At 41.7% G+C, this 24,528-nt stretch overlaps 1 protein-coding gene and 1 long non-coding RNA gene across 2 annotated transcripts; one reads left to right on the top strand and one right to left on the bottom strand.

The window, feature by feature from the left end:
• Nucleotides 1-794: 794 nt before the first annotated feature.
• slitrk4 (SLIT and NTRK-like family, member 4) lies at nt 795-7,189 on the bottom strand. The gene is made up of 2 exons (XM_037780834.1): nt 6,544-7,189; nt 795-5,711 (listed from the first exon to the last, which is right to left on the bottom strand). The coding sequence occupies exon 2, from the start codon at nt 5,667-5,669 to the stop codon at nt 3,081-3,083; it is 2,589 nt and encodes an 862-aa protein (XP_037636762.1). The 5' UTR covers nt 5,670-5,711; nt 6,544-7,189; the 3' UTR covers nt 795-3,080.
• Nucleotides 7,190-18,845: 11,656 nt separating this feature from the next.
• LOC119494106 lies at nt 18,846-24,297 on the top strand. Its single transcript, XR_005208124.1, has 3 exons — nt 18,846-18,855; nt 20,740-20,743; nt 24,117-24,297. It is a non-coding gene; the product is annotated as an uncharacterized LOC119494106 (long non-coding RNA).
• Nucleotides 24,298-24,528: the final 231 nt, after the last annotated feature.

Here is a 24,528-nt window from a genome sequence, read left to right as displayed (position 1 = left end):
CAGCACTTTGTAGGCGGACGTTTTTACCGGCGACCGGTAGTCGCATTAAGTCCAAAAATGGCGGAAGCTTAGCTCTACCTACATGCTCTGATTTTGCAATGGAACGAACAATTGATTTTCACATCTTAGCAATATACGTTCTCTGTTATCACCCACAGCTTGAAAACTACCTTTGCAAAGTTGCACCATATGATTATGCTAAGCCAATCAGAGCAGACTGGGCTTTTTCGGGAGGGGGGGCTTAAATAGACGGGCGCTAAAACGAAGCGTTTCAGACATAGGGCGAATACAGGTATATTCAAACAGACAGTATGAGAAAAATAATGTGTTTTTTGGAGCATTAAAGCATGTAAACATGTGCTAGTAGAAACCCAAAATACAAATATGAACCTGAAAATGAACATATGTCCCCTTTAAATTAAGATTTTAGTTAAAAAAACAAAGTAAAACCAGAGATGTTTGAACACCTAAGATGGTTTCATGGCCTCAAGTGTAACAAAGCAGCAGTTTCCTTGAACTACAAACACTAAGCAAACATATATTATCCTTGAAGGGCAGCCAGTGTTTGCACATCAACAAAACAAAGTACAACATCCTGTCACTTGAGCTGGACTCTGTCCAACACTGAGCTGTCACACAATCCAACTTGTTCTGGGGAAAAGTCAACACGGGGGTATAAAAGGAGTTGGCAGTTTAGGGAGGCAGAATCTTTTTTTTTTGTTTTTCTCTCTTAAAGTAAAGCAGCACTTGAAAAGCTAAAGAGGATGTGAACTAAAAGAAATAGGGGGACACAGTGCAAATAGGTGCTGATTTTAATACCTTGATTTCAACATGATTATACAAGAGAAAATTAACCAATATACAGGAGATTTATGACCGATAGAAAAATTGTATTTATTATACTTTCCAAGATACATTCTATTCATTTGTAATGTCAATAAACACTCATAATTTCAACGTAACAATACTTTTTTTTAAATAAGGACCGGATAGAGTTAAGTTGATAAAAGAATTTCCGAAATAGAACCTGTCTTGACAATATAACCTCAAACTAAATAAATTAAACAAAATCATTTCCAAGCCATCATGACCGAGCATGTTTTTACTAATATTGCACATTATGATACGATTCTGCCCAGATCTAACAATTTAGAGCTTCAATTTGATGCCTTCTTCATCCCCCCCCCCCCCCCCCCCCCCCCCCCCCCCCCTCCCCAAACCCCGCACACATCTCCATTCAACCATCCCAACAATTCTGGAACCATATCAAGTTTAATGCACATTTATTTTGGTTGCATAATGTTAATAAGAAAAACCTTTTACAAGATACTGTGGGAGATATAAGAATAAGGAAACTGCTTGAAACTGCACAGACTTCTATCAGGCCTCGGCTCGTCGTGCGACACAATAAAAAGGAAACATCACAGATCACATTTCACAACCCCTTGCGTCCAGCGGGTCAAGTTCTCCGGCGAGAAACAAGAACCCTTGAATCAACTCAACACTCACTTCTTCTGGTGGCCTGAATTAGCTCTGATGCATCATTCTATCAAGTCCTTTTCCACTCTTTGTGTATTATTCTTTTTTTAAATAATACCAATAACTCTTTAAATAATCCTGCATAGAAAAATAAATTAACTATGTTGTTAAATTCTTTTTACTACGAATTGAGAGCTGACAAGGGGGGAGGTGGATCACCGATTGAATTATATTAGCGGTTCGTTTGACAATTCTGGCTTGTAGTCTCTTGATGATGATGCTCCGTCGTACAGTGTGTGTGTGTGTGTGTGTGTGTGTGTGTGTGTGTGTTTGTGTGTGTGTGTGTGTGTGTGTGTCCTTTCGTGTAATTTACAAACCAGTCCCACAGATACAAATAATGTAAGACTTACAAAATAAATTCCAGGTTTACGCTTACATGGCAAGCAGCTTTGTAAATTTTTTTTATCCTCGGGTTTTTATCATTTTTCAGAAACAACGTCCTCTGACAGTGTGTGTGCCGTTTTAGATTTCACCCAAAAACATACAGGTACTGTAAGTAGCAATTTTTGAAGAGAAACACAACTCCATTCAGAAGACACTATATTTAACATGGCTCCGTACACAAAGAGAACGAGTCAGGAAATCATTCCCCACCCCAAAAAAAGAGTTTTGCGATGCCCTAAACGGGAGCCGTTTTAGCCTCCTACCCGGCAAAGAGCAGGTGCACTGCTACTGGTGTGTAATCCAGACAAGGTGGCAGAGAGTCTGCAGCCGACTCCAGAGGGCATCCCCAAGAACAAACAGATATCCCCGCAAATACAAAAAAAAAAAAAAGTAGCATCCATTGAGTCACCAACTCTGTTAATCTCATCCCAGAAGCGGTGATTTTGGATACCTTCCAGAGCGAAAAGAACAACAACCGACGATGTGCCCTCCCCTTTTTCTTTCTTTTTTTTTTCTCTTTTTTTAAACAAGGGTTGAAGACGGCGAGGTATATTCTCAAGTTTTCAACACCCTTTTGATTTGGTTGGGAAAACAAAAGGAAGAGAGAAAAAGAAAGAAGAAAAAAACTAAAATAAGTACCCAATTTCAATAGCAGCAAAAAAATACTATGACTGTTTGGTTGCTTTTTTAGGGTGTCCTGTGGTATGTATGTGGGATTCATACATGTAGTGGCATGGATAATCCAAAAGGTCTTTTACTGTGAAATAGATCCACGCTGATTCTAGTAATAGCTTTTTGTGGTGTGGAGCCATTTTGTCCATCTCTGCATTGGTCATTAAGGATTTCCAGAAGGCACTTTTTCGCTGTGTGTGGGAGTGTGTGTGTGTGTGTGTGTGTGTGTGTGTGTGTGTGTGTGTGTGTGTGCGTGTGTGTGTGTGTGTGTGCGTGTGTGTGTGTGTGTGTGTGTGTGGCTGCAGAGAGGGAGATGAAGACAGAAAGCGAGAGATCTTGGGGGGGTTGAATGGTGTGTGTGGCCAGAGGGGGGAGAAAGAAAGTACCAGAGAAAGGCAGATGTGTTTGGCTGTCTGTCTGCCTGTATGCGTGTCTGACTTCCATGTGTATGTGCGTGTTAATCAATGCACTAAATCAAACATCCCCTACATTTTACTCAACGCAGTCTGCTCCTCGAGCACCTGCAGGTAATCAGGCGTTCCTTGGAGCTTGGCTTTCAGCTCGTAATACTCACTTTTCCTCTGCTCCACCACGATCTTACTGTGGTTCCCGCCTATCAGCGACGACTTCTTCATCTTTTTATCCAGCGTTTTCTCCGGGTAGCGGATCTCGTACCCGCCCATCCCTATGCTGTTGAAATCTCTTTTGCCGTCCAGGAAGTTCTGGATGAACATGCTGGGCTCCCGGTGGGGGAGGAACTCCTCCAGCTCGTCGATGGTGCTGAGGCGTTTGTTGCGCTCCAGGGTGGAGAGCGAGTCTTTGTCCTTGTCGGCGCTGTTCCGGAGGATGATCTTCTGCCTCTGCGAGTCCGCGAACTTGAACCCGGCGTCCATGTCCGAGGAGCGTCCAATACCGCAGGTGTGGCTCTTGCCGATGTGCTCGATGGTCTGGGGGATGAACGTCTCGCCTCCCAAGTCGTCCCCTGGGATGGAGCCCTTTTTGCCGGATTTGTGACTGTGCCTGCGGAGCTGCAACGACATGGAGCCGCACTCCTGATTCCCGAGCCCCTCCTGCCTGCCCTGTGGCTTTTTATTCCGCCTCAGGACAAAAACTAGAAGGCAGAAGGCCACAAACACAGTGAGGATAAGCACCACGAGGATGCTGAGGATCATGATGGAGAGAGGCACGGGCCCTCCCGGCGGTGCTTTGCCGACTCCGGCAGGCGACACTGAGGTCAAAACAGGGGTGGCGCTAGTGAGGATAAACGGCGGTCTCGGCACAAGCTTAGGGCACAGGATCTCATTTTTCAAGAGACGCAGCTCGATGTTGGAGAACTGCACAGGGGAGGCACATTTCACCTCTTTGGCAGCCACTCCATCACTTAGCTTCTCGAGCCAGAGTTTGAGGGCGACAAGATCGCAGGAACACTCCCACGGGTTCCCTTCTAGGTCTATCTGGGTCAATGTTCGCAGCTGGTCCAAGACACCACTCACTGGTAGGGTCATGAAGTGGTTGTTTTTCAGATTCAGCCTGGCTAAAGACACACCCGCAAACACATAGGCGGGGAGACTCCGCAGAACGTTGTTGTTGAGATACAGGAGTTGGAGGTTCGGCATGGAGTCAAATGTACCCGCTAAGATTTCTTTTATGGCATTGTATTCCAAATATAGATACTGTAGGTTCGTGAGGCCCAAAAACATCTCCGGGTGTAACTGTTCAAGCTGGTTTCCATTCAAATACAGTCTCCTCAGATTAGTGAGGTTAGAAAACACGCCTTTCTGGACTGTGACAATTTGATTGCTGCCAAGATGTAGCAAATCTAGGCCCTCAAACCCTTGGAAATCAGCCGGGCTTATGTCGCGGATGTAATTTCCACTCAGGTGAAGCTTCTTGGCATTTGGGGGTTTGGGAATGAGATCACCTAAACTTTTAACATTCCTCTCCTGACAGCTGACGCTGATGCCAAAGTCAGAGGGGTGGGCTTTACAGCTGCAGGGCTGTGGACACAACAAAGGAGGGGTCTGTGTTCGATAGGAAACAATCTGGTTTATTCCTCCAAAAGGGGGCAAACCGGCCACAATACCATTACCGTAAATCTTCGATGAGTCCGTGGTTTTTGGCGTTTTTGTGGCTGCGGGAGCCACAGTGGTTGGGGACATTTTGGAAGGCGACCCGTTATCGGGTGGCGCGGGCGGCATCTGAACATCAAAGTCACTTCCTGTTCCCATGGGACAAAGCTCCTGTTTGTTGGTTTCTTTCAGGAGCCTCCCATACAAGTCACTCGGTGTTTCGCATATGGCCTCGCCGATAAAAATATTATAGGGCATGTTTTCAAGCCATGCCTTGAGAGGTGCTAAATCACAGGTACAGTTCCAGGGGTTGTCGTCCAGCTGAAGCTCTACAATGCGCCCAATGTGCTCAAGAACCCCCAAATAAGGAAGTTTCTGGATCCTGTTCCCCCTTATATCCAGGTGTGTGAGCGAGGCAAAGCGAAATATGTTGTCAGGAAGTGCCTGTACGAGATTATCATTCAGGATGAGCACTTTTAGCCGGTGCAGTTTGTTAAACGCTCCCTTTTCGATGTACTTGATCAAGTTGTAGTCAGCCTGAAGGTATTCCAAGTTCTCTATCCCTTGGAAAGTGTCCGCTCGCAGCACCTTTAACTCATTATTGTTCAGGTGCAACTGCTTCAACGCGCTCATCCCCATGAACGCTCCGCCTTCCACGTTCTGCAGTTTATTGTTCCCCAGCTGCAGCGACACGGCGTGGGTGAAGTTGAGGAACGAGTTCGGGTAGAGTATGATCAAGAAGTTGTTCTGGAAGTTCAGGTGGTAGAGGGACGAGGCCGGCGGGATGAGCTGCGTGGGCCGGTAGACGGTGATCTTCTCGCAGTTGGCGTACAGCACGTTCTCCACCGACATGCAGGAGCAGGCGCTGCAGGTCTCGGCCATCAGGTCCGAGGCGGACGGGTCCGCCGTCTGGGGTCCGTCCGACATGGAGGGGGAGGAGAGGGAGGAGGAGAGGGAGCCGGAGATGGAGGAAGAAAAGGCTGCCAGCAGGAGTACGAGCAGCATCTCGCCGGTTAGAAATCCTCCCCCAGTAAACCATTTAGTAACCTTTGGAGAGAGAGAAAAAGACAGGTGCGTGCACAAACATTCACACACACACACACACACAGGCGTACATATGTGCAAACACAGAGACGCATGTGCACACACACACACACAGAAAGCAAATCATCAAAATGCATATTTGATATTGATTATACTGCAATCTTTTATACATTTTTGAAGTTTTCCGGGTTGTAATTTTGCCTTTAAATGTAAATATGCAAGTCGTCGGGCTAGTGGGGCACATTTCTAATTATTGCACTTTTTTTTATTGGAATCATTGTAGCGAGCAGCTTTAGCTTTGACACAATGATTCACCCCTAATCATTGGACGACAGATTATTCAGTACTGCAGGAAAAAAGAAACCACATGCTCTGGAAATTACTCAAACCCACGAACTGCTGCACATCTTATTCCGACATCCGAAGCGTGAAGCATCGTCTCGGAACAAAATGTCTAAGACAGCAAGCACGACTAATATTCTTCACCTCTCAGCATAATCCAACATAATCAAAGTCAAACGGCTGCAGTTCTCTTTTTTCGTGGGGGTCTCATTTGAAGCCAGCAAGCAGCCGCACCACCACCACCACAACCACCACTAAGCAGCACATTCAGGTTATTTAGGAAAGCCAACTGTGAGAGCAAGGGGAAGTGGAATAATTGGGACTGTGCCCATTGCTGACATATTGAGAGGGGTTTTGAGCGACACGCTTTTATCACACAGATAAAACATTTGTTTTCCACATTTGACACCAAAAAGGAAAAAATAAAGATCCTCAAATCTATAAATCAGGTCATTTTTAAAGGATAAAAAAGATTTTTTTTAAATAGACTTACCCAAAGCTGAGGTGGTAATGAATGCGGCTCCCTCTGGAGACACGGGGCAGCATTGGTGAGACATGGAAGGAGACAAGCAGTCTTCCCAGCAGCAGCTGTAGTAGAACAGCAGACAGTTCTAGGGGCGCAACAAGGTTTTCCTCCAGCCCCCTATATCCCCATGTAGGCTACTGTAGATCAACCCGAGCCAAGCAAACTGGCGGGGGTGCGGTGGAGATGGAGAGAGGAGGAGGAGGAGGAGGAGGAGGAGGAAGAGGAGGGAGGTGGAGGGGTGGTGGTGTTGGGGGGGGGGGGGAGCTCCGATTTCACCCGATGCGTCTCTTGCTGACGGGCTCCTCTTGCTTGGAAAAATCACCTCTCTGGTCGGTCGGTCCCCAAGGTGGTTGTACTACCTCCATGGGAGAGCATTCATTAGGTTGCAGGAGAGAAAGAGAGAGAGAAAGAGAGGGAGAGAGAGAGATAGAGAGAGAGTCTGAGAGAGATGCAGACAGCTTTTTAGAGATCTTGACAGCGCGTCCGGCGACTCCAAGGCGTGAAAAAAGGCGCAAGGCGGTCGGTGATGCGGTGAAATAAGTCTGTCATTCTTGGAGCTTTTTTTTTTTTTTTAAGGGGTGAGACTGGAGAAGGAAGAGGATGGAAAAAAATGGGAAAGAGAGAGAGAGGATGGCAAGCACTGTGCGTCTGGCTTTCAGCTCGGCTCAGCAACCCCCAACCATCCGATGAATAAATACTGGTTTGTTTCAGCCGAAGTTGCGCACAGGGAGAATAAGGCTTCTTCAGAGGAGGGAAGCAACCCAAACGCTCCCATCAGGGTATGTTATTCTCCATCGAGGCAGCATAAATCCAGCACTTTGCTCTGAGCCCTCCGCGAGAAAACAGTTGTTTTCTCTTCAGTTGTATTTGCAGACGGCGGCGGCAGAAGATGCTTATTTCTGTCGGGAGGAGGTTTTTCTTCTGAAAAAAAGGACGGATGTTAAAAGATGGTATAGAAGCTCCTCTCCCAGACGCATTAAAAAAAAAGCGGACAGAGAGAAACAAGAGTCCGGACAACAGAAACCCGGTGCGTAAAACTGAATAATGCAGTTCTTCAGCCTTTAGTCCGCTGCGGTGAGGAGAGAGTGAGGAGCTGCTGGACAACTCCGAGCTTCCATCCGTCCACGGGAAGAATAAATGTCATGTGAATAAACTTGGAAGAGGGAAATGTATGTTTTTAAAGCCCAAAAAATATCCAGAAAATTAAAAGTAAAAGACGGCGAGCTTGCGTTTTTCTTCCACCCCCCCTCCTCCTGTAAGACAGAACAGTATCCGTGTCCGTCAGGCGCACAAGTCTGCTGGCTCCTTCTGCAGCCGCATTCACCAGCTACCCACACGACTAGAGGAGGAGAATGCAGAGATGTGGAGAGAGAGAGAGAGAGAGAGGGAGGAGAGAGAGAGAGGAGAGAGAGAGAGAGAGAGAGAGAGAAAGAGAGAGAGGAAAGGAGGGGGGGTCTCTCACATAGACCGAAAATGAGGAACTTCAGACCTTGAAACAGATCCGTTATTTGGAGCGCACACTTTAATGTCTGTATTTCTGACACTTTATTACAATCTTCTAATTATCCATTTATTATTATTTTTTGGGGAAATTTAAAGACAAGGAGGCTCTATAACCTGTGTTATCTTTGCTCCATGTGTAACCTCCAAGGGGATCAAAGATGTTTGGTGGGGGGAAAAAACGCTTTACCTGCCAAATCGTCGCATTGGACATGACTTGCGCACGGCTTGAGCGCGTCCACGAGGTCCGATTGGAGAGAGAGAGAGAGTGTGTGTGTTTAAAACCGGGCACGGGAGCGCGCCTTGTGAGCGGCATTTTAAATAGAAGAGGGAGAGAGAGAGAGAGAGAGAGAGAGAGAGGAGGAGAAAGAGGAGGAGAGGGGGTTATTATTCAAGAGTGCTGCAGTCAGACGGGCTGCAAAAGGGGGGGGGGAGGAGGAGGAGGAGGAGGAGGAGGTGGGAAATCAGTCAATCAGAGGCTCATGCGGTTCACATTTTCCCTCTCTGTGTGTTTTGCAGGAGAGAAGGGAGGATCGGAGGAGAGAGGAGGAGAGGAGAGAAGGAGAGGGGGTGGAGATGGATGGAGCGGTGATGGAGAGGAGAACCAGAGCGCCCAAAAAGGTACTGCTACTGTTTCTAATATCATTTTTTTCTCTATAGGCTCCTTGAAATGAGTGACAACATGTTATCTGTGTGTCCATCTCTCTCTGTTTTATTTATTCATGTGGGATGAGTCCCGCGCGCTGAGTGTATAGTGGCCGCATGGCGCAGCGCCCGCTCTCTCGTCCACACGCAGCTGACACCCCCATGGGAGAGAAAAGGGAGTCGGACCTGAAACCTGACAGTGTTCGGGCCTCACCGGAAGCGTCACCTCTGGTTTCCTCTTGCAACAGGTGACCGAGCCAAGCGACGCATACAATAAGCCAGCGAGGGCTGGAGAAAGGGCGGATGGAGGAGTATGGATGTCACCCAACACCAGCCAACACCAGCCAACACCACCCATCCATCAGCCCCGAGGCATGCTTAATGATGATGCTGCTGCAGCCACAGACTGAACAGATTGAAAGCTGTGTATAGGTGTGATTAACCTCTACATCATTTCAAAATAAAATATGTTACAAGTATCGAATACAGACATAATTTGATTTTTAGTAAAATAAGTATTTCTCTCTGTCTTTTGCAACTAAAATCTTTGATTTAGAAAATCTAGAAATATTTAACTAGTGATGTAAACAACCATTTTCTACATGCAGAAGCATGCATGATATGTTGATGCAGCCACCAAAGTTTCCCCTCAAAACTGAACAAATTGAAAGTTGTGAGTAGATGGGATAAACCTCTACATAATTTCAAAATAAAATATGTTACAAGTATTGAATACAAGCATAGTTTGGTTATTAATAATGACAGTATTTCTCTCTGTCTTTTGCAACAAAAAAATCTGAGAATTGTAATGGCGTTTGGCACAATATTTAATTTTTTTTCAAATAGTACATTACTCTTTTATTGTGAAAATCTAGAAATATATAACTACTGATGTAAAAAAACATTTTCTACATGCAGAAGCGTCTCAATATAACTTGAGGACCCGGGGCTACGGACATTTTGGAGGCCCTCCCCTCCCTTCACAGTATGCCGTGGCAACAGCAATTCAGCACCCCCCCTTCGATAGACAGCGACAAATAGTAAACCGAGTGTCCTCCTAATCATTAAACACAATATGAAACTCATCAATATAAGACATTTTAATCAATTAATTAAAAACCCGCAAAGAACCATGTAAAACCTGGTATAAAAACGGTTATTGCCTTACCTTCAGAAGTGTTCTCCTGTGTAAGTAACGTTATTCGTATCATTTTTATGTATGTTGTTTTCCTGAATTGTCTTCCAGCTTTTAGGTGGTTAAAACGATCAGGTATGTTTGCCAATATGGAGTAATTGATATGTGAGAGAATAGCATAACATGTTGCCCTGAGCTGTCGTAGTCGTGCTTGTTTGACGTGTAGCGCTGTCCGTGCTGCTGATCACGCAACTGTTACGATGTCGCTGTTTTAAAGACTTTGTTTTGCACTAATAACCGACCGAGGCATTGTAAAAGTAAAAGCAAAATGATAATCTAAGGTATAAAATAGTGCAGTTAAAATGTAAGGCTCCAAAATAACCGGAAGTAAATATAAAATAGTAATGTTAATGTAACTTTATTTATGTTTTGTTGATGTTAAAACGTTAATATGCATGCTGTCTTGTACCTGTTGGCATAGTTCAAAAACAGAAATCATATTTAACCAAACATTACCAATTCAAGATCCACTTGTTGCTATTTTTTCCTCTGTAGCTTTCAATCCCACAGGGCTTTCAATCCCACGGGGGAGAAAAAAGCTAGTAAGTAGACATTGAGTTGGAATTGTTTAGTCAAACTGCTGTTTCTGAGGTCATAAATTGGACTTTCCTGCTTAACGAACTACACCGCTCCATCCTGTTTCTAAAAGGTTTCATGCATAATCACGACACTGATGCCCATGGCAGAAATAATATGCAGCATTTCTATGACACCCGTGTCTCTAATGCATTATAGACATACTTATAATGTGTTATAATCTGCCTGTAGCACTGTATAATTATAGTTATAAGCACTCCTAAATATCCATAATGCTTTTTAACAATAATAATAACACATTACAAAGCATTTTATAATGACTTATTGAGGTCAAGTATCACAATACTTCAAACATGCTGGTCACTCAGCAAACAACGGCCACTTCATCAATCACATCAATCACGTTATAGTGCATTATAACTGATTATAATGTATTACAACTATAATAATTATAATACATTATGATTCTTGCAAAGTGAAAAGTGTCAGTGAGTATGAAGTATTATGATACCTGACCTTACGAGTCATTATAAAATGCTGTTGTGATTATTGTTATGAAGCAAATGCGGACCAGATAGGGCTGGACAATTAATCGGATATTAATCGCGTTCACGATTTTGGCTTCCCACAATTAAATGAACGTGATCCACTGTAATAGTGACGTTTAAAAATCGTGCTCTGCTCACAGAAAATTTCAAACAGACAGCCACCAGGATGTGATCGAGATGTCTTGGCTTAATTTTTGGGGTCATGCTGCTGCACGGCTGACCTACAGGTCTTTTCTAGAAGGTAGGGTTTCGCAAATTGCAAAAACTTGCAAAAACTCTTGCACAAGACTTGCTGCCCGACGACTTATCCTTGTCCTTATCCTTAACTATTCCAGGTCAATTCTTAATTAACCACCTCACGAGAGTTTCGCCAACTTGCGTGTTACCTTTTAGACACGACCCACCCTACAGTGACAGCCTGTGAAAAACTTTCTTGAATGTTGTGGCTGCATTCCAGCATAGAAGAGTAATATATAACAGAGAACAGATGGGCGGAACAAAAATACACTGAATTCAGGTTATTTTAATGCATTATTTGTACACCAGGAGGAATGTTGCACGATATGGAAGTGAAAGCAGTTGGGCTGTGTATTGGCAAGAATCTGGCGATATGATACATATGATACAGCGGTTACAATTCTATGGAAGTTTTTATTGGACTGTAATAGTTGTAATCCATAGAAGACAATCCACATATGCTTATATATCACTTTACATGTAAACCTATAACATTTTTATGCGGAATTAAAATATGTGTTCACAGAGTAAGTTACGCGTATTTGCAAATCGCCCTGTATTTTTGTGGATGTGACTTTACACAACCTAAATACAAAAATACGTTTGCGGGTAGTGAAATATTTGTAGATCACGTTACATATTTGTGAATTGTCTTCTGTGGATTACAGCTATTATCTACAGATATGCTACGGTACGAATCGGACAAAATTTCGTAAACAAACAGGAGGAAAGTTACAAATGTCATGTGGCCCATTAATCCACAGGAAGCAATCTGCAAATGCGCAAATATCATTCCACGCGTAGAAATGGATGCCCAATTGCGTATATACTGTATTACTTTACATGTAAACCTTAAAAAAAACGTATTTTTAACCTAATTTAGGAAAACTGTCATAGTATAAAGAACACCCATGTGCATAAAATTGGAGTAAAAAAACGTTTACCTTTTTTCTGCTATCAGAACAGTGGGATCTGCATTTGCATTCATTACAGTCCGTGTATCATCCAACATCATGGCACTACAATGAGTCGACTGAGTCTATCTAAACTATTATTTAAAAATGGATAGTGTTTTTGATAATCAAAACAGTATCACAAAATATGATATTGCAATATTTTCCTACACCCCTAGAAAGCAGCGCTCTGTTTATTTAAATGTGAAAGTGCAATACAAATATTTTGTCATATTTAAATCAGTGAATAATTGTGATACATAATCGTGATCTCAATATTGATCAAAATAATTATCATTTTAATTATCATAATCGTGCAGCTCTCCTACCAGACCTTTTTTTTTCCATGTTAGAAAATGAAAAGAGCCATACAGTCCACCTCTATTGCATTATGTTTGACTGAAGTTATATCACCAACTCATGTTACTCGACATTTAAAGGTCCCATATTATGCTCATCTTCAGGTTCATACTTGTATTTAGGGTTTCTACTAGAACATGTTTACATGCTTTAATGTTCAAAAAACACATTATTTTCCTCATCCTGTCTGTCTGAAACGCTCCGTTTTAGTGCATTTCAACGGAATGGCAACAGAAATGCGTTGCTAGGCAACAGTTTGCGTCCATGTTTACTTCCTGTCAGCCGATGTCATTCACATACACTGCAACAGGAAATAAACTGGGACACATTTAGAATGTTTACGTTTAAAACCGTGCAATGGTCTAAATATTGTAGATTTGTGACATCACAAATGGACAGAAATCCTGATGGCTTGTTTCAAACGCACAGTTTCTGAATACGGGCTGTGTGTATTTCTCCGTATATTTAGCGTTTTGATACTTCCACAGTATTTATATATATCACTTAAACCTACTTTATAATATAAAAGACATGAAAATCTCACTTTTTACAATATGGGACCTTTAATGGGATTCATTTAACTGCAGACGTTCATTCTCTCACATTAAAAGGTGATATTTGTGTTCTGGAACAGCTCATCGCTGAATGTAATGTATCATATTTAACTGAAACTCTATCCATTTCCTGTTTGACAGACACATTAAGCCAGACAATTCTTCCCTGCACAAAGGAGTACAAGACATTAAGGGAAGCATTGTAAATGTATTTATGATGATTTTGTGTCTTCCTTTGATACGATCCCCTCCGCTCTACGAAAGCCAGCTGGTAATTAAGGACCCTTCAAACTGCAAGTTATCATGTTTTGATAGAACATCTAGCCTCAATTATTTCTCATTCAGCTGAACCCGGCAGCCTTCTAATATCATTTATTCTAAAGTATTTATGACAAAAGAAAACACTCGCTGGAATGATTGATCCACAGCAATGCTTGCAAACCGAGGTGTGGTTTGAGTTCCTCAAAAAAGTAGCCCCGCCGTCACCTGCCTGAAAGCAGCAAATCAAGCATCACTCCTCCAAAGTCTCTCCAGTGTGTGTAGATTAATACGCGGGGGCTGCGAGTGTGTGCTGATATTTGACAGTCTTGGACATGTTCCTGCGCTGGCTGTGAGTGGCCTGAGGGAAGCAGGCCTACTAGAGAATGAGCCAGACAGTTGGCACAAGCCTCTGCTTCCGTCTCAGCTGTCGTTGGTAGTCTGGCCATGTGGCTGAGACACTGCTTCCTGTGTCCAAACACTGGAAAAAAAACACAAAAAACTTGAATCTCATGTGCTCTAATCCCATTTGTTGGATTAAAATAAAGCATGTTATTATGTGTTTAAAGAGGGATTTGTGTGTCGCACACCCTCTCGTTTTGCTCTTGTTTTGTCCCCCTTGCAGCCACTGTGAATGCTGGGAGTGCCTCCTGTAGCTGAGGATTTCTTTAGTGTTTGATGTGTCGCCCCCATCTGGTCACAAATGTAACTGCAGCGCATTCAGGAGACATGTACTGTAGGTAGGTAAGGCTGCTCAGGTGAGGCCCTTTCACTCTGTTTGCTCATTTTTAATAACGTCTCATGGATTTTTTTGCAGCAGCGTGGCACATCGGCACGCTCACTGATCAATGGCTCAGGCCTGTTTGGATCTCAGACACCTGTTGTCCTTCTGCAGCTGTTTGCCAGCAGCAGCACTGATGCAAAACTAATACTGTTGGCAATCTGGTATTAGCAATGAAAGACAATTTATTTATTTATATTGCTTCTATTTATTTATGTTTTATTTCTTTAAGCATGTTATATTGTGTCAGTTATAATCAGCTGTGGTTTTATTGCTATATTATTATACTCGGGCTCTGCATCTCCTATAGTAGACCTATAATACTCCAATAATATTCCAACTGGAACATTATTGGGTTAAGGCTGTGTGTGTGTATATAGTGTTGATACTTAAAGTGCTTTCCTTTGTATTTTTAGTATCACTCTATAATATATTATAGGATGTCTATAGGCTGGGGGCAACAGCAGCCAGTCAGACAGACAGACAGGTATACATGCAGAGCTGAGTTGTGAGAGCTCTTCATTCAGGTTTTAGGAGCAGTGTCCCAGTCAGGATGCTCCTACAGATTATACAGCGACACATTCTGAATTTATACACTGAATAAATCATTTAATACTTGGATATGTTGGGTTTGGGGGTCCTCCCTCAAGAAAATTTTGAAGGTTTTTGACTAAAAACTATGCAATTCTACATCATTTTGGACCATTATTATTACTAGTTACATGAATATTTGTATTATTTATCACAACCTTCGTCTGAACATCCAATTCTTCTTCTATCAAATCAAATTCTATAAATCAAAAGAGCAGATTCAGAAATATTTTAAATAATGTTTCATTAGTTTTATTCGTTAACAAATTAAAAAAAAATGTATGAGGAAAAGTTTACTCGTTACAGTATCTTCGTTCTCAACTCCCCCCTCCCTTGTGCCGTGAGTAGGTTCGTCCAGATGTTCCCCACATAGTTTTTATGTTCATATGGCTTATGAAGCGCGGCGCAGATATGAATCGCCATGATGAATCTCACCTTTAACTTGACATGGAGAGGGCAGAGGAGAGTACCGGCAGCTTGAGAGAAGTGCCGGTGTGCAAGAAAAAGTCACGGTAAGCCAAGGAGTAAAATGCCTGCGTACCGGTGAGTACCGGCCCACTTTGAGCACTGCTCTAAAAGAAGAAAGTCCAGACCCCTAAGTTGTGAGCAAGGGTGTCACTTTTACTGTTACACGTTGCTTTACTCACAGCGTTACACATCGTGGACTAGTTTGCCACTAACAATTAGATCTCAGGTCTCTAAAGACCCATCTCTTTTCTGCCCTCTTAATTATCATCATGAAGACATGCCTGACCTGGGGTCAAGTGTCAACTTGCTGGGAATGAATAGTGTTAACGTTAGTTGATTCAGGAAATGATTTGAATCATGCACACACCTTTTAAATGACATACGTTTTAATCGTTGACCATGGTGGAAGGTATCAAGTTAAAAGGCTCAAGTCAAGGTGAAATCACGTGTCATTGGAGTATAAGTCCAAGTGGAGTTGCAAGTCTGGTTTTATTTTGTCAAGGTGAGTCTAAAGTTTGTGTCATGTGACTCGAGTCCACACCTCTGCTAGTTTGTATTTGTATTTTATTTGGTTTTGCAACACTGTTGTGTCAAGATTGTATCAAGATATTCTACGTTTTTATTAATTCTCTTATTCATGTCTGTGTTTCTATTTTGATCATTCCTGTGTTTTTACATAATTTCTTATTACAGCACTTTGGTCAGCGTTTGTTGCATTTTATAAATATGCTCTATAAATAAACTTGACTTGACAGTTTCTTGAATCTCTCTAAACAGCATCTTCTGACGGCCCCAGCTTTGGAAAATCCAGATGACAGAAAAGAAAAGGTGACTAAAATGCTGATGTACCCGTCTGAGTCACCTTCAGTTATTAGTGCGCTCAGGGCAACGAGCTTAAGGAGCAGCGGTGACGTATTGGTGGACTTTAATTTGCCCTGACTTTCCCCTCTCAGGCTACATGCAGGACACTGCCCAACCCTCTGACAGGCAGAGGTTGACCTCTGCACATTTTTCCGGTAAAAAAAACCCACTTAATCTATATATTCTACACTCAATATTGTCCTAAATGACACTATAAGCATAAATCAAGTAATTTAGCTTAGATTTACATACAATGTATGGCAGAGATTGTCAAAGTGGGGTCCGGGGACCCCAGGGGTAATTCGCTATAAATTATAAAACTGTGCTGTATCATTAAAAGTGTATATCTATAGATGGGGACCATTTGAAGCAATAAAACAAGCATATTTACTTCCACCCACGTTAGCTTTGGGCCAATAGAAACTCTCGATATGATTGTGACTATGCCAGTCTCGCTACTGTTCATTTTCTGAAAGCTTTTAAGATCAGCTATACTTGAAATGTAAGCTGTATATAAATAGATATTGTTAAATAATAAATGCTGTCAAGTTGATTCCACATACAATTTCAATAAAATCACCCTCTGTTTAACAGCATATGAGTGGTATTAACATTCAATGTTTCTGTTTTTTACTATGAAACAGATCGTATGAAGTATTTATGTTGAAACTTTTAGAATACAAATAGTTCCGATGCATCTAAGAGAGCAGATGGTAGTAAGCATCATGCTTGATTGGTGTTATGATTTAAAAGGAGGTCCTTGGAAAATTGTCTCCCCTGTAATGGGGTCCTTGGCCCCAGAAACTTTGTTGATGTATGGTGTCTATCAACAACATTTTAATGTGATTTTAAGTAAGGTATTGATGATAATAATAATAACTAGAATGGCACTCGGAGAGCGCAGACCTCCGACAAGGTGCCCGAGTACGATTGCCCCCCCCCCCTCTCCGTTCAGCTTGCGCCATCATCCACGTGTATTTTTGTTTATGTTGAGATCAGCTGTACGTAGCGGAGCATCATAAAACACTTCATTCAAACTGGACAGAAACAAAATAAAACTCACCTAAAACGTCGTTGTTACTCTTTCCAACAATCACCAAGTGTGCTTTGGTTGAACTCAACTGTAATTTCACCGAGTTTAATGTGAAAAAACACCAAATCTACATCCGTTAATGCATTAAATACATTAGCAGCATTACTTTAACTTATTTCATCAGCCCTAATTGATATATTGGAGATAGCATTCATCATCCACACACTTTTTTTATATTGGTTGTAAGGACCAAAGGGAAAATCCTGTACAGTAATGAAGTGTAACGCAGTAACACAGTGATGGAAAAATGAGGCCCACGCCGGGCGGAAGGCATCCTCGACAGTCGTTTTTAGCCCGCAGTAAATCTAGTTTCAATACAACATGATGATCCAGTGAAAAGAGTCCTGCTGTCTTTCATTCTGAGGCCTGGCCTGCAGTTATGAAGGTCTAATGTAAGCAGTAAAGATGGGCTGAACATGATGTAGTATTAAGAGCACCACAGATTTTTACAGCTTGAAGCTATAAATTTGCGGCTGGTGTCGGTGGTGTAGTGGAACACGGTGTTCTAGAAGTGCAGGTGAGAATATGACTGCGGTCAGTGTTTGCTAGTTTGTCCAAGCTCCGGAAAATGTTACACGTTACAGATCTGGGAGGGGATTTTAGACACTGATCTTTATGTTATTTTAACATTATAACAGGGTGGCAAAAACAGAATTGTTTCACCTCAGGAACATCTGTAAAATTAAACCATATTTAAATCAGAAGAGCGACGCTGATACATGCTTTTATTACAAACCACTTCGATTACTGCAACTGTTTTTACTAGTCTCCCTAAAGCTCCACTGTCCGTCTCATAGAAGTTCCTAAAGTGTCCCACAAGACATCTGGTGAGGCTGTTTTCTGTTTTATAACCCTAAACTGTGAAAAACCCTCCCCTTGGATCTAAGAACAACAAACTTCCCTTGGAATCTTTAAAATTAAAGACCTATCTCTTTACTTATCAATGTTAATGTTTTATTGTATTGTGATAAAACTTGTTTTGTTTGTCTCTCACTATTGCTATTGCTTGTTATTGTTTATCTTGATCTCATCTTGTTTTGTTGAGCACTTTGGGCAGCACTGTCCCTCCATATTTTGATGTATTTACACAAGTCAAACTTTATTGATGTCATACATTTTAGCAATTGGAGAAAAAAAACATTGCATAGTGTATATCATAAGTATAATAGTCTACTGCTACTAATACACAGCATCCAAATAAAATTAAAACATATGATACAAATGATACAAATAATAGTAAAATGGCACTCGGAGAGCGCAGACCTCCACCAAGATGCCTGACTTTAAACACAGATCACAGCTTACAGCCGGCGGTACCGTGAGGTGGTCGGCTTATTATTAACACGGTGTGTTTCCGTGTAACGTATCGGCGGATGCCTCTCTCATTCAGCAGCCTTGTTATGTCTGTATAATGTTACACTACGTTGTCTCTCGTCCCGTCATTTACCGTTTTTTCTTTCTCACCGCGGACAGCCAGCAGCTCCCGCACACACCTCCCCAAACGTCCATAGTGTTACGTTACAAGCGTACTTTAACCCAAACCATGATGTTTTTTTCTAACCCTAACCAGGTGGTTTTGTTGCCTAAACCTAACCGCCACCGTTTTACAACAGGTGTTATAAGACCAAGCAAGACACAGACACAGCTTGGCTCGTTGGTCTAAGGGTATGATTCTTGCTCTGGGTGCCAGAGGTCCTGGTTTCATATCTCGGACGAGCCCCCCCCCCCCGTTTCCTACTGTCTGAGTGCCTGCATGTGTCCTTGGGCGAGACACTGAACACCAAGTTGCTCCCCAGGCACTTTACAGCAGATGGGTTAAATGCTGAGGTCAAATTTTATGTACGTATATGATGAATAAAGTTAGAATAAAGTTTAAGTTTTGTCCTCATATGTAGTGTCCCTCTCTGCTTGCTCTCAAAATGACTCATGATAGAAGGTGGAATGAAGGTGTTGCATGTGATATATTGTACATATGTAGGTCAGGTCAGAAGCGGGACCTGTGCAGACTGGTATCAGATAAGGGGCACAGATCACACTGTGACAATCAATCACAAGTGTGAGCGTCGCTGACCTAGACACGGATTATCTTTAGCAGCGCTCCCTCCGTACTCGTGACTTAGAACCCTGCTGTTTGTCTCTCTAGATTTCCAAATAGGGACTGATTTACATGTCCTGGGGCGAATGGTGAATGCAATTTACTGGTTAGACATAAAACCAGCAGCACTAAGTGGTTCTACTGTGTAATGTCAGTAAACATGGCACTATTGATACCAGTCTTTCCAAATAAACATGAAACATGTCTCCTCGATATTGATCGTGGGCACCTTGAGGTACAGATACTCCTGATTGGGTAGGGAATCACTGCATTATGGGGCACTAAATGTGTATTCATCCGCAGCTGAAAATAGTCCAGAACAAATGCACTATTAAAGCAGCAGTGGGTAGAAACGGAGCAAATATGATTAAAAAAAGTTATTTTTATAAAGCTGTGACTATATCCTGACAGTAGTGAATGAGACAGGTCTCTCTCTGAAATTACCTGTGATTGGCCAAAGTCTTCCGTCACGGGCTAGATTTTCTGAAGTTTGAAAACAGAGCCATGAGGAGGAGCAGAAGTCTCGTTTTCTCTCAGAACACTTGAATTACAATATGCTGAAAGATTATTATGGACTTTTGCCCAAAGATGCCAAAAACATTCTGCCCACTGCCCCTTTAACTCCTGTTTGAGTAACGTTTGCTAAAAACTTTGCTTTGAATTCAGTGGTGTTTGAATTTTAATATTAAGTACTCAGTGGCTGTTAAAACTCAAATACTTATGTCTCTTATTTGCTTCCATACATTTTCTAACTCTGAGGGGTCACATGATAAATCTGAGCAACAGACTAGTTGCATACTAGTGACAAATTAAACCTTTGCATTTTGAATCTTGGACATTGGAAATTACATTCATGTTCTACTGTTTTTTTTTTTCCAATTACAGTCTGCTAGGAAAGTAATCGCTCTGGCAGCAATTTTTCTGGTGTGTTATATATTGTTGCAAATTAGAAACCTAATGTCTAGGAGACAGGGTGGTGAGGTGATTAACAGGATAGGAAAAAGAAAAAAACAACAACTTATTTCTGCTATTTATTAGTAGTGCTAGTGTTTTCTTTTCAGAATACTGTTTCTCTAATATTTATCTTTATTTTTTCCTGGATAGTTTGACCCATTCAGCTCTAAATTATATTCATATTTAACAATTAAAATTAGAAAAGTCACTTTGGTTCAGCAGCTCACACCTCAGACGTATAAAACACGCAATGTAGACGTTGCCTCTTTTCAAAAGGGGTCACAGGAGAATGGAATATTGCTTAATGCACACCTGGTTAGACAGAATAAAATAAAGAATATGAAGGCAGTAAACCCTGCTTAAGACTGGACCACCTGTGTCTGTGGTGTAGAATGCATGAATACTGATATGACGGCTGAGACTGAGGCCTCGCTGACACAAATCGGTGTCAGATTTACGACCGTAGAGAGTTGGAAATGTCAGATTTGGTGTGTTTTTTTTCTTCATCTTTTCACACTTTCATCAAAAACCAGGTCAGTGTCAAAAATGACAATTGTGCCTCTTTTACCTGCAGGCTAACCCTAGCTGTAGGGATAAGGTTATAAACTGGAGATATTATGGTAACCCTGTATTTATCAGGTATCACTTCAGTATTTGCTGCACCTCTACAGGCTACCAAAACCCTAAAAACAAGATAGGCAAGGACTCTTAAAGTGGCAGTAGGCAGAATGTTGTTGGCATCATTGGGCAAATATTTCATAATAACCTTTTAACATATTGTAATTCAAATGTTCTGAGAGAAAACTAGACTTCTGCACCTCCTCATGGCTCTGTTTTTTTAAGGCTTTAAAAAATCTAGCCTGTGACGGGAGACTTTGGCCAATCACAGGTCATTTCAGAGAGAGAGTGTTCCTATTGGCTGTTCATTCAACAGAGCACCTCTACAGGCTACCCAAACCCCAAAATATAAGATAAGCAAGGACTCTTAATGAATTACTTTCCACACGAGACACGTTATGATCAGTTGAAAATAATTTTTAGCATCAGGTTTCGGCGAGCCAAATAAAGTGTGACACTTATTTTGGGTGTAATAATTATCGCATGCTATCAGCAATGCGGGACAGCTTTAACCCTGATAGTGACACTCTGTTCTGAGCCGAGTGTGCAGCCCATTACTCTCTCAACCAGCGACGAAAGGAAAATGAATGCTTACAATGCCGGCTGGTTTTACATAAATCGGCAGTGTTTGATAGCTCATTATTTATTTAGCAGCGTGCGCCGCGGAGTGAGGTGCTACCCCATTTATAACAAACAGCTGAGGTGTACAGAGTGTGTGGAAATATGCAAACACAGAGACGCAGGGACTGTTTAGTGTCCCAGAGAGGGAAGGGGACAGGAGATGAGCTGCTACCTCACAGTTTTGTTTTTTTACAATTGCTAAAACAACAATTTCGGAAAACAGGGCCCTCTTTGTCAAAACTCAACATACACGCAAACCAAAAGCATTTACACAAAATACTAAATATCTTGCATCTCTTACAAAAGAAAACACTTTATTCAGAACATGTAAACTCTTCTAAAAATGCACCCAATTTGACTCTTATCAGGCCATTACATAGGCCACTATAAGCACCGTAGATGTGGGTCATTAGGAGCCTACTACGCCTACTAAGTTGTAAAAGTGAAACTTGAAAGCAACACGTTCTAACACGTTGTTTAACTATATGAAAAAAGGCTTCTCTAGGTTTAGGCAACACAATTACCATGTCAATAGATGATAAAACCTACTATTGGGTGTAGTAAGTGTTCAAAACGTTCTGCACATTCAAAACATGTCCCACATCTGTGTTCTCTGAGAAGTCGAGAATAAAACTGTGATATTTTGAAGAAAAACTTGTAATATTACCAGAGTAAAGTCACAATTTAATGAGAATAAAGTCATAATATAAAAAAAAGAAAAAAAGAAAATCAACCTGCCCTTTAGTCTGCTGAGCATGATGTTATTGCTGCCTCTGCTGGTATTCCCTTCAGACTGTCTCACAGAAACACAACCCCGTTTGGGACTCTGGTCTCTGGATGAGACGGAGTTTATGGAAGCAGCTGTGCGCTGCTCGGAGTGCAACGCAGCTGATGAAATGATCATCATCAGTTGTAAAATCAAAGATAACATAAAATAGCATTAAAGAACAGAGCATCAATAGTTTTTAATAATATCTTCTAATTGCGTACTGTGCCTATATCACAAAGTACGATCTTAGCTTTCGTAGAGTTTTTGAGTGTAAAGTTTTTTGTAAGGTGTCCTTGGGTGTCCTGAAAAGAACCACCAAATAAAATGTATTCTTTTTCTTATTTATTATTATGTTTTGGCAACAAAACTATGATAACTGCCGCAGTTAGGTTTACACAAACAAAACAACTTAGTTAGGTTTAGAAAAAAAATCATCATTAATCGCAAATTAATCACACATTTTTTTACCTGTTCAAAATGTACCTTAAAGGTACTTAAAAGTATTTATTGCTCTTATCAACATGGGAGTGAGAAAATATGCTTACTGAAAACCAATAACAACACAAAACAATGACAAATATTGTCCAGAAACCCTCACAGGTACTGCATTTAGCATAAAAAATATGCTCAAATCATAACATGACACACTGCAGCCCAACAGGCAACAACAGCTGTCAGTGTGTCAGTGTGCTGACTTGACTATGACTTGCCCTAAACTGCATGTGATTATCATAAAGTGGGCGTGTCTGTAAAGGGGAGACTCGTGGGTACCCATAGAACCCATTTTCATTCAAATACAGTATCTTGAGGTCAGAGGTTAAGGGATCCATTTGAAAATGGCCATGACAGTTTTTCCTTTGCAAAAATTTAGCGCAAGTTCGGAGCGTTATTTAACTTCCTGCTCAACACGCTAGCATTATGGTTGGTACAAATGGATTCTTTAGCTTTTATAGTTTCATAAGATGCCTGTATCTTCACTCTAGCTTTAAAACTGAGCCCGCCAAAGCCTCCAAAATAAAGAAATTAGTGGCGTTAAAACAAATTTGCGTCACCATTTTATTATCGCCGTAACTTTGACAGCCCTAGTACATAAACAACATATGTACGGAAAAAATACGTCACAAAATAATTCAATAACACTTTGGGATACAAACACTGGTCTCCTGGTTGAAAGTCCTGTGTTTGTTGGACCCGTCCACCTCCCCATGCGTTTACGTGGCAGTACAGACTACATGGAGTGAAATGACACACCGAAAGGAAGTTGTTATTGCACGTGAAATGACTTACAAATTGCTGTGTCTTTCATACACCATTTGGTGAGTCCAGGCCTGATCAATAGATAGGCTACATGAGTTAGTGGTTTCAACTGTGCCAGAAGGAGCAGTTCTGTGTCTTGGCAATTGCAAAACAAAACTGTAAGTACAGACAAAAAAAATCCCCCTTTTTAGGATCTATCCAGTTTGTCTATCTGTGATGTCTTTACAGGGTGCAGTACTCACCATGTGAGCCCGTCATGGTTCAGCCCAGGGCTCATCTCCCGCCTCCACCGAGACACACAAAGATATAGACAGAGGTTAATTGGGCTCAGATGCACCTCGCTGTCCCGACGGGCTCAGCCAAGTCTCAGTCCAAGCCCCAGTTTCCACATGAACACACGGGGGCATGCGCACTGCATGTACTCCGAGAGTGGGTCACAGTCTGGTTGAGGCCTGTTAATGTGCATATCTAACACTTGTGTTACAAGTCAGCAGATCTGAATTCTGAGGTTCTGAAATCATCTGCGTTTCTTAAAAATGGTTGCATCTTGTGCTGCAAAACCAATATTTCATGGTTTTACATTGCCAACCAAACTACAGTGGCACTACGCAACATTTCAGTTTTTGTATGGATGAAACAAACCAGGCGGATTGTGTTACCTTTGGACGCAGCCAGTCCAGCTGTTTCCTCCTGTTTTCAGTCTTTATGCTAAGCTAAGCTAATTAGCTGCTGGCCGTAGCTTTATCTTCAGCATACAGATATGAACGTGCTATCACTCTTCTTATCGAACTCTCTACAAAGAAAAGCAAATAAGCACATTTTCCATAATGTCAAACAGTTCCTTCAAAGCTGAAGTAGGCAAGTTGCACATATGATTAATAAATATATATATATATATATATGTATATACATATATACATATACAAATATAGGTATAGGTGACCACAGTAAGTGTTGGAGGAGACTTCATGGATGTTTAACGGGCTAATACCAGCTGTGTACCACTGCAGAGCAGCGGCTTGCATGACATTTTAGCCCTGATTAAATCACAAGGCTA

Source organism: Sebastes umbrosus, chromosome 9, assembly GCF_015220745.1.
Source record: "Sebastes umbrosus isolate fSebUmb1 chromosome 9, fSebUmb1.pri, whole genome shotgun sequence".
Classification (NCBI taxonomy): Eukaryota; Metazoa; Chordata; class Actinopteri; order Perciformes; family Sebastidae; genus Sebastes; species Sebastes umbrosus.
Note: the sequence above shows the minus strand (reverse complement) of the source record. Positions and strands in the feature narration are given on the sequence as shown.

Excerpts from the sequence above, each read along its gene's own strand:
- slitrk4 (XM_037780834.1), bottom strand. The coding sequence starts at position 5,669 with ATGCTGCTCGTACTCCTGCTGGCAGCCTTTTCTTCCTCCATCTCCGGC.